Source organism: Heterocephalus glaber, unplaced genomic scaffold (assembly GCF_053883595.1).
Source record: "Heterocephalus glaber isolate CG9 unplaced genomic scaffold, H.glaber_assembly_v1.0 deba00001481, whole genome shotgun sequence".
Lineage (NCBI taxonomy): Eukaryota > Metazoa > Chordata > Mammalia > Rodentia > Bathyergidae > Heterocephalus > Heterocephalus glaber.
The window spans coordinates 36,330,813-36,343,333 of NW_028258317.1; the positions used below are offsets into that span (position 1 = coordinate 36,330,813).

Below are 12,521 nucleotides of genomic sequence, written 5' to 3' on the forward strand. Positions count from 1 at the left end.
ATTACCTCTCCATATTTCAAACTAGGCTTCTTTAGTTTTGTAAGAATATATGCCTATAGTCACAGATCATAGATGTGTCAAGGTCCTGACTTAACAGCAATGTTGTGAAAACACAGTATGAATCTGGAAGTTTTATAATCCTACTTTCACTAATCTCAGAATTTTCTCAGAGCTGCAAGTCTCACTGGAAATTATCTACGCAAAGTCTCTCCACTTGATATGAAGAAATTGAGCCTGAACAACAGCAACAAAAAACTGAGTTTTTAAAATGACAATTACATATACCTAATATGTTGGTGCAATGTTAGATAGCTTTACACTTTTGAAAAAACTAATAGTGAATATTCAATCATGCCAATATTTGGGCCTCATATAATTCATCTTATCATTATGCTCGAGTGACATCATAAGCCTAGACTGCAGATTCCCTGTTCTGTGATTTATAGACAACAATCTACAGTTTACAGAGTATATTCATATTTCACAATAGTTTATGCTTAGTAACAGTTTGTCTCAAAAAAAATTTTAATATGGGTTTTTGCAAGTGCAGGAATTAAGAATTCCAAATTGAGACTTTAATTTATTTAAATCAGTGTTTAATTCTTAAAAAGACTTTAAGTCATGATATTATACAAAGGACTATCTTAAAGAAGTCCATAAAATTCACATGCGAAACAAATAAAAATGTCCAAGAGAACTGTTCAATTTGAATTTAACAATATATGTCAACTTGATACTTGATAAAGGAAAAACACTCATATTTACATTTTTGCCCACCTGAAAACTACATTTTTTTCTATTTAACATATTAGAATATTTAGCTATGAGTGTTCACTTCAACAGCACATATACTAAAATATTTAGCTATGAAATGATTTCCTATGGTCAATATTTTTGTTGCATTTTAAAATACTATGGCACACATGTTGATTGTATACTAACATTTCTTTATGAAAATATTATTTACATTGTTAGTATATTAGAATATATTCAGAATTTGAGGAGAGCGGAGAAGGGGATAAGGAATATGTGACAAAAGATACTATGCAAAACTTTTAAATAAAGTCATATTTCACATTAAAACATGGTCTAAAACATGTAACAATATAACAGAGACCAAAATATGCATAATTAGAGGTTATATGGAAACTTATACTTTTTTGAGGCTTCCCAATAAAACATACATTTAGTATGTTAAGAGTTTTCTTTTCTGAGAATATATCAGAGAATTTCAAAGAAAGACAGCTGTACTTTTGTTTTCTAACACTGTATTATCCAGGGCTAAAACCCGGAGCATGAAAGTAAGAATTGATCTTTTGTCTGTTTTAAGTGGTCTCCCTGAGGTCCAAATGCTCACTTGGCTGCCATGCGGAGGGCACTCTCTGCATCACGGATGTTCTCCTCCAGCCGACGCTTGTCCTGCTCCAGCTGGGTAAGATGTCTATTGAGCTGACGCAGAGATTGATCTTTTCTTCTCAGCTCCATCTTTGCCTCGGAGAGACACTGCAAGCAGACAGAAAACAGAGTTACTTGTCAGCCCTGATAATTAACTTCAATTTATGCCATAGGCTATTAAACAAAGAAAAATACAGACTGACTGAGAAGTAGAGTTAGGTCATTACACATCGAGGTTTAACAAATATTCTGGAAAAATTTTACACATTTACTAATGAAAAATGATAGGACAGATAAGATTTTGAGAAATGTTTTGCTACAAAATACGACTATTTTATTTGTTAAAGTATTGAATAGCAAATTATATTCTCACTAGAAATATCTGATTATAGAAATCTCAAGTTGTGTTTAATGATGAAAGATAAAGATTTCAGGGGACAAAGCATATGAAATTTACAATCTGTTTTAACTCCAAATTGAATTTTAAAAGCATCATATGCCCAAAGTGAATATATGATTGAGAAAAAGTTTCTCAAGACTTCCCAGTAGACAAATTGGACTCTTACAATAAAATTCACTTGTTTCTCAGTAAATAAACTTCATAGCAAGGATAGCAACATAAATGTGACCAACACCCTTTAACTAATACAGAAAGTTAAGAACAGTACTTGCATTCAGAATTATTTAAAAGTCTGTAAATGTCTCCCTGATCACAGAAGTATAAAATATGTTGATATTTAATCTGAAATATCCACTTAGGAGAAAATTTTCAAAATGAAATTGTACAACTTCATCTTGAAAGTTTAGGGCTGAAGGTGTTAGAATCAGAAACAATTTAAAGGACTATTGTCTAGATCTCAAGATTCCTGGACACAAAATAATATAGGAATCAAAGTATCTCTTACCACTAAAATTCCTTTGTCTATGAAATTTCTAAAATAAGTTTATCAGTTTTTCAACAATGAGCTAAACAACTAACTGCATACACATGTATTTTTTTCTTTTTGCTAAGAATTTAGCCATACATTAATATCCAAAACTGTGCTTCACAAATCCAGTAAAGAAAAACCACATAATTTCATGTTTAAAACTCTTCCAACACTATTCTTTCAGAATATTCACAGTACATAATTTAAAAATTCAAGTTGCCTCCATAGAGCTAAAACAATTCACTCTGGAAGCAATTGCCTCAAATTAGATAGTATTTTAAAATGTTGAATCTTTTTAAATTCAGTAGCTCACATTTAAAGCAGTCATGTTGCTGTTAGATGAACAGGAATCAAAAAATTTTAAATGAGCAAACCATGATTACTCATTAGATACTGAATGCTATTTTAAATCTCTAGTACTGAAAAATCTTCAAGAACATTCCAAAGTTGATCAGTGGGTATTAAGTCAGTTAGATAAGAGTAAAAAGTTCTGGTGTGCTGTTGGATGGTAGGGTGACTATAGAAAATAGTAAAGTACTGCATATTTTAGAAAGACATAAGAAAGGACTTTGAATATTTTCACCATGAAGAAATGATTAACATTTGAGAAGATATATATGTTTGACATGATTTAAACATCATAAAATCTACATATGTATTGAAACATCACATGGTAGCCCATAGGTAGAAAGGGGTTTTGGTTTTATGTATCAGTTAAAAATAAATTTATCTTAAATTTTTAAAAAAGAACATTCCACCATGAAATAATAACTGGATTAAATTAACTTTAAAAAGACGACAAATGATAGATTTTTTTAAACTACTCTAAGCCTAATTTTATGCCAATGTTAAGATAATGAAATGCACTAAAGCATCATGAGATTTCTTCATTTAAAACTAAACCCCATTTGAGTCCTTTTAAAGTCAAGATAACACTTTTAGGAAATAAAATGAATGTTTTTTTAGGGTATGAAGATAATACTAATGATCCATCACCAGTTACACATAAAGCTTAAACTTTTTTCCAACAGAATATTCGAATCTTCTTGCTCAGCAACTCTGAGCCTATTTGTGAGGGGCCTATCTGAGGGGACTGTTCAAGGGTTCCGTATATTGTTTCCAGCCTTGTCTAGATTGAAGCTCACTGGTCCAATCTGGGAAAACCCATGAGCCTGGGTTATTCTAAAACCACACCTGATGTTTCTGCATATAGTATACTTTAAAAGAAGACATAACTCCTAGCATTAAAACTTCTATTGGACATCTAAGTCTTCTGGTATCATTCTTTCATTTTCATCTCTTAGGAGCAATGACAGGGAGCTATCAAATTCTTCTAAAGCCTATGCTATTTCAGGGACACAGTAAAGGAACAAGTATTATAAATCATACTTCCTATTATGTGAAAATGAAAATACAGTTTCTAAAATATCATGGTTAATATACTTATAGGCATAGAATTCTACTTTTAAAGAGTTTAGGGACATCTCCAAGGAATGTACACACATCAATAGGTCCTAAGGTTTATGCTAATGTATGCAAAACACCAAGACATAAAATGTGGTTCAAAAATACATCTTGTCTCTAACAGTCACTTTTTTATGACAAAAACAGAATCTTTTAAAAAACCTTGCACTGAGCTTTAATTATAGCAAAATTATTTGTATAAATCATATACTTATATATCTATAGAATATATGTATATAATATATAGAAGAAATATACATTTTAAGTTCAGTTTTTCTCCTGTTCAAATTCATCTAATTAAAACCTATGATAAACTTTATGGACTCATAACATTTCCTACCAAATGACTGAAACCAAGAGGGTGTGCCTCTAGGCAGCAAGGCAACAATGATAAGCAGCAGGTTAGCCACTAATTTCTCAACCAGGGTAGATTGTGAAAGTGTGATGTTCTGATATCCAAGAAACTGTTCAGTAGAGAATAGGATAAATCAAGTTTAATAACTCTGCTCCTAATTGTTCCCCCAATGCTCAACTCTAATTACTTGGAGAACTCTCCTGACTGTCACCTGATATTAAGCTGTTGGAGGCTGAGCCTGGAACAGCGAGATAATCAATAAACATTTAGTGGGGAGAAGAATGAAGATCCTGTTAAGCAGTGGGAACCTGCAGCACCCAAAGCCCTTCTGCTCATGAGAAAACCTATGGGACAGCCATAGTGATTGCAAAGCAATAATTCAAAGCACTGTTTTTAGGCCTTGAGGCCTTTAGGCAACAGTACGTTTGAGGAAAAAAGGTTAACACGGTCACCCTAATTACAGCCCACTTTCACATACTTCATATATAAGTGAAGACAAGCCAATTAGGTAGAAAGGAAGATAAGGGAAGTTTTATTTGTATACTAATTAAACCCCTGATGAAATTAAAGGAAAAACATACAGCTCTGTAATTGTGTCTGAGAAAGGTCACTTCAGGTTCAGTTATCAGAACAGCACAGCCTTGAGATACTTCACTTAATCCACAATACAGCCCTCATTTTGTACTCAGGTCTTAATATTTACCAAAAAAAATCAAAGAATTTATCTTTAAACAGTGTTGTGAACAATTCTAGCTGTTAGAAAGTTAATGGTAAATATGATAATAAGTCTTTAAAGAGCCAGAAAAAAATTCTACTTACACAAGAACCAATGTGTCAAAATCATTTATCAAACATTCTAGTTCTCATTTTAAGTTCAAAATGTTTTCAAGAAAAACTTAAATATATTTCAAAAGCTATTATATAATATCTTTATCAAAATTTCTTTTTAGATGATGCTTTTGCTTGCTTTCATTTACATTCTCATAGTCTCAGAGAAAAAAAGCCAATGATGTCACTAGATTTTTATAAGAAAATACTTACATCTGATATTTTTTCCTAAAATACTCATGAAAAGTAAATATATTACCAATGAAAGCTGGCAAAGCAAAGTACGGACACAAAGAAAATAGTTACATACTAGGAAAGCTTAGGAATGAAATACATGATAGGAAAATTAAATGCCCCAAACATGTCTCTAAACATCTTTTTTCTTATATATAGCTTCTGAAGTTTCTATAATAAACATATATTACTAATGAATAAGAACACAAACTACTTCGCTATGTATAATTTTATATTTCTAAAGCACTGTTTATTAAGGCTCATAAACTTTTGATCATAAATATAAATTGAAATTCTATTGGTTTGCATCTATGAAAGCATTTTGTGAAGTGGAAATTTTTCTTTAAAATATTAGCTTTATTGAGATATAATTCCCATAGCACACAATTCACTCTCTGTATCATTCAGAGGGTTTTACAGACCTGTGCAACCATCTCCAGGGAAGATCTTTTTTGAAGTCTTTTTTTTTAAAGCATAAAAAAACCTTTTCAAAAAACATGGCTTCTTAAATATAGTATGTGCATTATTTTAGCAAACTCTAATTTAAAACTATAACAAATATAAAAAATGTATGATTTTGTATAGCAATAGTTTTAAAAATTAAAAATTCATAACATGAATTTCATGAATCAGAATATTTGATTAATAAATGCAGTATAACACAAAAGGTAAAGCTACCTGAAAGGATATGCACATCTCTCCAATTAATATTTCTGGATGTCAAGGGAATCACTCAAGATAGTTCTTTCTCATAAGGGTACTGTCTAGCAGTGCTTTAGACCATTAGGCCTCTAGGAAAACTGAGCCCCAGGGGATACTGCTTTTATAGATTTTCTTTTGTCTAATGGGAAATATCTATGGATCCACATTCCTACAGACTAAAAGCTAATGGGTTATTCAATTTGGTATAAAAAGTTAGTCATACAAAATCAAAGGCAAGACAACAACACAAGACTTAAAAAGAACTAAGTCACATTTCCCAGATCAGGAAAAAATATCTATAACATTTGTAAAAAATAAGTTATAACTGTCTGTATCTTCTGAATATGCATTCCTATAACATCTCAGGCCATTAAAATTAATCCTGAAAGGGAAAATAATCCTATTTTCAGCCGATAAGAATGTGACAACTAAAAACTAATATTAATCAAGAATTAATTGACTTCCAGGTGGATCAAACTATGAAAGTTGCCACAGAAAGTATAAACTTAAAATAATACACCTACCAAATTTATAATAGAGTTGGGTAAACAAATTAGGAATAAAACTAAAAAATAACATTTTAAATAAAGCTCAAGAATCTGTGAGATAAGCAATTAAATAATTTACAATAAATGTACAACAGTAAATAATGTTGGCATGTGGTACAATTAATATATAAATGCAGGGCCGGGGATCTAGCTCAGTGGTTCCAACGCCTGCCTCACAAGCGCAAGGTCCCAAGTTCCCTGGTACAAAAAGAAAGAAAGAAAGAAAAGAAAGAAAGAAAGAAAGAAAAGAAAAGAAAGAAAGAAAGAAAGAAAGAAAGAAAGAAAGAAAGATTATAAATGCATTTCAAAATTGATATACTATATTTTATATGGAGACATTTTATATGGATAACATTTAAGTTATCTTTCCTAGGGACACTTATTTTATCTTTTTATCTTTAACTGTGACAAGTGGGTGACATATTTAAGAATTAACACTGAAGATCAGGTAACTTCCCCACTCTCAGGGTTGAGTAAGTGGCAATGCTAGTTTAAAAATTCACAAGTCTAGTAAGATGTGAAAGTATCCTATATCTATAAAAGACTATATAAATTTAAAAGACATAATTAATGCAATAATTACATTCCTAGAAGTAGTGTCATTACATAGTCATTAAATAAATCCCTGTCTATGTATGGCAATTTATTTTCTATGATATTTCTACTGAGATATATATAATTTATATAATTTTAAAAATTTTTTTATCACATTTGGAAAAGAAGGAAATTAGCAAAAGCAGGTATAAAAAATACTTTTATAAATAAGCTATATGATAGATGACTAACCAAAAATTGAGAAAAAGAATAATGAAGATTCACACTTAAAATTTCAAAGCATGCTGTAAGATTTTGTTGTAAAGTTTCTTATGCTAATCGGTACCATATTCTCATGCATTCCTTTGAAAATTTCCTTCTAAATTTCATCAATAGAAAAGAAAAAAGCTATCCTTCCCAGTAAACTAACTCTAAGTGATTAGTAGTAATATATATATATAATATATAATGAAATGAAAAGAAACTTCATTAGAGTTGAAAATATACAGAACGCTGTTTGTTTTAGGGCTTGCATATAAACTGTAAAACACGTTCTGTTAAGCTAAAAGTGTCAGGTAATAAGGAGGTAAAGTTGGGAGAGAAATGGTTAAAACATATTTTAAGTGCCAAAAAAGGAGGCAAAGAGAATCATGAAAGCTCTCTCAACTGACAAATATCCTCAGAAAAGCACAAAGTAGACAAGAGGTAGCTAAATTTACTGTGACACATGACATGTAAGCAGTAATGTGGCAATAATGTTTTCTCAGAGCATAAAGCAAACTGCACTTGGCTGCACTTCAGACCTCATGGGACAGAAACTACCTGCCTGTGACAACGACATGATAATGCTATAACAAAATCAACTTTTATATGACTTCTGGGTCTCTCAACAAATGCCTAAGAGATGCAAGATGAGAGAATACACATAGGTTCTTCTGTTAGACTTTATCAATGCAGACTACTACTCAGCAGGTTCCAAAGACTTTACATAGTTCAAAATGCTAGTTAAGAAGAGGCCCAAAGAGTTGAATTCCCTGGCAATATTTTAAATGGCTCAGCTACAAATTAAGTTGTAGAAAAGTACCATTGAAAACATAAATCCTGTTTTAAAGTTATTTGACAATTACCTAAAACAATTCAACTAAGAATGTAGAAAAAATGAATAATTTACAAAGGTCTTCATACAGTTGAGTTTTCAACATTAAAAAGAAATTTTGTTGAATCTTTCAATTTCAAGAATTCTTTTGATGATATAATTGAATAGGTTAAGTAAGCCAACTAATAATTAAAATACCCTCATATTAATATTTTTTATACTAAAGATTTTAAACTATTATTTAATTTAAATATGCTTTTATTAAGTAAATCAAACAAGAACTAAGTAAAAGTTCACTATTTAAGAGAATCTGAAGGCAAAATTTACAATTAGCAAAATAAATTTAAGATGTTTTAAACTAGTGATGGTGAACCTGTGGCATACATGCCTCAGTGGGCTATTTGTTAGCACTGAAATGTCTAAATGGTTTCCCATCACTGTTTTAGACTGAATGTAAAGTTTGAGATTTTTCTTGAAAACTGTGCATTAGGTGGAATTTTGTGCATTAAGTATTTTACCACTGATTTCTTTAGCTTAGGAGATATAATTATGGGGGGGAGAGTTCTGAACAGCAAATATTTACTAATTCTATGTTGAGTACTTCATTTTTATGTGAAAGTGTTAGCTTCATTCTTGTATGATGCTTACAACAATGTCTGCCATATTACAAGTGTTTAATAAATGTTTGACATTATACCTGTTATCATTTTTCTCACAATCCCTTGGGGGAAATACTACTTCAGTGCCAAATGAGAATCATCGTCATGGTCATCATCATCATATCATCATCCAAGTACTTTACAATTTGCTCATTTGATGCCTTTAATCCAGTGAGGTAGACAGCATTATCACTCCTATTTCATACATAAGGAAACTAAGAGAAGTAACTCAAATTCATATAAAAAAAAATGAGTAGTTTTTTACAAAATGTGATTCCAAGTCCCTGAACCTAAACACTTCTTTACCCTGCACCACAACTGTTTCAGTGACTCTCTCTCTAGATTTTCCAAAAAATCCACTAACCAGTGGAAATGTAACACAATATTTCCCTTATCAAATTCCACAAAGTTAGTAAAGTATTTCAATCTATTTAAATGGCTGCTTTCTATTTTTATTTAAATGAAGTCCAACAGAGCTTTAGTATTATTTAATTATAATTTTTCAACATCAAAAAATTGAAGAAAGTGCAACCCAAGGTCCTTTGTGTTAGAGGGGGGTTGTCGGCAATTACTAAATGTAATAATGAGATGTAAAATATTTGCAAAGCAAAAATAAACTGTGTAAGACTTGCTATGGTTTGGATAAGCTGCCCCCCAAAAAGCCTACATGTTAGTCTTGGTTGCCAACCTACAGTACTACCAAAAGATGGTACAACATTTAGGAGTCAACACTTGATGGAAGGAAGTTAGGTCACTAGAGGCACAGCCCTGAAGGGGATGTTGGGACACTAGCCCCCTCTTGTCATTTTGCTTCTCAGCCACCATAAGGCCAATAGGCCTCCTTCACCACATGCTCCCACCGTGATGTACAGTGTGCTACCACAGGCCCAAAGCAACAAAACAAAGCAACTATGGACTGACTTCGAAAACATGAGCTAACATAAACCTTTTAAATCAATTACTTCAAGTATTTTGTCACAGTAATGGAAAACTGACTTTGCCCTCCATTGGAGAACAGAATTGTATATATTATTCAAGACACACTGGGACTACTTTTTTTTTTTAATCCTTTCAAAAAGCAATGAACTTCTCTGTGCTTCTTTTATAAGTTAACAACAGGATTGAATTTAACTTTTAACAGTTTTACCCTGAGCTTACTCAAGCAGAAAGTTTGTTTAGGTATTATCCTGACTGTCACTTAGGCAGTTCTCATTTCAGTCAGTCAATTCTTGTATTGAATAACTTTGATAAAATTATCATTTTTAAATTTCCTGTTATATTATCTTATAACAATTAACAAAAAATATGCAATCTTTTGTCATTCTGTATTTAAATAACTGGACTGGTAAGTGGTTAAAATTTGGCTGTCTAGTGTAATCTCAACTTTTAAAATATTTATAACAGGAACTCTCCACTACTACAACAGTATATCAAGATATTTAGCTCCATAACACAGCACCTATACCTGCTCCCTCTGTTACGGAGATTTTAGCAACTATGTAAAAAAGACACTTATATGCTTATATTAATTCAAAATTCCACCCTTAAATAACAGATGTCACATAGACTATCTTACAATGTTATAGTAATAGAAATAATAGAAGAATTAGTATCAAATTTGCCAATCAGAGATAAAAAGGTAGAATTGTATCTGACTTTTAAAAAATCCACTATCCTTATTCTGAAAGGGATGAAGGAAAGAAGATGTGGGCAGGAAGGGAATGGAAAAAGAGACCAGCAATTGAAGTACAGTAATTTGGTGCCATTCCAGGTCATAAACATCTACCTACAGAAAGTCTGAAAGCCTGTAACAGGCGATACAAAGGTAACAGCCACAAGATGATCTGTTGTTTCACGTGACTGCTTGCATTTCCCACATAGCTCTGATACTGCAAACACTTTCATAAGGTGAAAGAGTAATGATTCCAGGAGGTAAGTACTACTATTATTCTATTACTCTCATTTTTAAATGAGGAAACTGAGGCACAGAGTTCAAGTACTTGCCCAAGATTAGACAGAGTCAGAGTTCAAAACAAGATAGCTTTACGTGTAAGTAACTACATACTTAAAGAATAAACTCCTCTTGGAAATGACTTCTAAACTGAAAAAATTAGGATAGGTTTTAAAAGCAGCTAGTATTAAAGCAAAGTGTGCAGTGTTGCAAAGAGCAGCCTCAGCAGAATAAAATGGTATGTTCAGTGAAATACAAGAGGTAGGTAGACATGGCTCGAGGATAGGGTGCTACTGAGAATGACAGAAGGAAGGATCAATGACACATATAAGGCCAGTAAGATCAGGAAACCAGACCTTTAAACCTTGCAAATTTTTTGCACACAGCACTTTGTGGAGCTCCATAGGGACAGAGGGGAAAGGGACTTGAAAGAGATGTCTGAATTAATGGACTCCCAAACTCCATTCTTCTTTTAACCAGAATTTGCTTTAATACTGCCCTCAAGCTTTTGTGTAAGAGTTTCCTCTATGGCTAAATATGCCTACTTTTGTCACAGGAAGCCAGTGGAAGCTGCTGAAGGATTCCAGGCTATGAAGCAGCATTCTCCAATCCATCTCAGGTACCATATATGCAAATTGTAACTGCCAAATTATGGTAAATACAACAGATCATTCTGAACATACTGCAACAGTTCATCTAAACATTCAGGGGCAGGGCCGGGGATTTAGCTCAGTGGTTTCACCACCTGCCTCACAAGTGCAAGGACCTGAGTTCGATCCCCGGGACCAAAAAAAAAAAGAAAAGAAAAGATAAACATTCAGGGAACTCTCACCAATGTTTAATATGGTTTCAATGTTAAATAAAAAGATTCAATGATATACTCACATTTAAAGGACTTTAAAAAGAACTGTCTTGTAGCAGTTTTCCTAAACATACTAAAGAGTATTGTACCAAAATTTACCTATACATTACAAAGTATATTTAATATTCACTTTATACAAATGCAGTATTATACATTTTCTATTTCTACTAATTACTGTGTGAAATCCTACCATTTATTTAAATTATATGACTGAATTTGAATTATATGACTGAGAGCCATAAGCCCTGAGTCACAGTGAAAATGATGAAATAATATATTATCTTAGGGATACCAAAATGTAGATTAACAAATGAGCTCACTGCAAACATTAAGCCTCACTGAAATTTCTTCAAAAACTGTGCTTAGAAAAACTTCTGTATTTGTTCAGGGAATAACAGTTGGAGGAAAACACACACACACGCGTGCACACATGCACGTGGGAAAGTAATATTCCATTATACAACTGCTTCAAAATGTGCATGTACATGTATATACATACTCAGTAAATAGTACCATTTGAGCCATAAAGAGCTTGACACAAAATTAGTATGCCTTTCATTTCTGATATCTCTTTAATCAACCCATTCACCTGAAAAAAGTTGTTTTATCCTTCTAAAATGAATGAGATCACCATCTAGTGGTGACTCCTTGAAATATCACGACTATGGCTTCTGGAGCCTAAAAAGTGTTCGAGGAATTCTAAAGCAGTGGTGGTGAACCTATGGCACGTGTGCTTCAGTGGCCACGCAGAGCCCTCTGTCCGCATGCAGCCAAGTCACCCTAGCCAAGGTTCAACAAACTACCAGCACACATACAGCAGCAAAGATCACATTAATTGTACAAAAGCACACCAAATCAATAAAAAGCTATTTGTATCACTGAAAGTTCTATTACTGTGTTTTTCTTTTAAGACAAAAGATGTTAATGAATAAATTATATTTTCTAAAGTAAAATCTCAGTATTC

The 12,521-nt window shown here is 32.3% G+C and overlaps 1 protein-coding gene across 19 annotated transcripts in view; it reads right to left on the minus strand.

Annotated features, from left to right (window-relative positions):
• The window catches only part of Ccdc171 (coiled-coil domain containing 171), a 361,174-nt gene that overhangs the window by 132,651 nt on the left and 216,002 nt on the right, over positions 1-12,521 (minus strand). For all 19 annotated transcript variants that reach the window (XR_015440062.1, XM_087183886.1, XM_087183887.1 and 16 more), the window contains one exon: positions 1,358-1,503. Coding sequence is in view for 18 of the 19 variants with exons in the window: in XM_087183886.1 (XP_087040012.1) it covers positions 1,358-1,503 (146 nt within the window). In the remaining variant the exon portion in view is untranslated. The remainder of the gene's footprint in view (positions 1-1,357; positions 1,504-12,521) is intronic.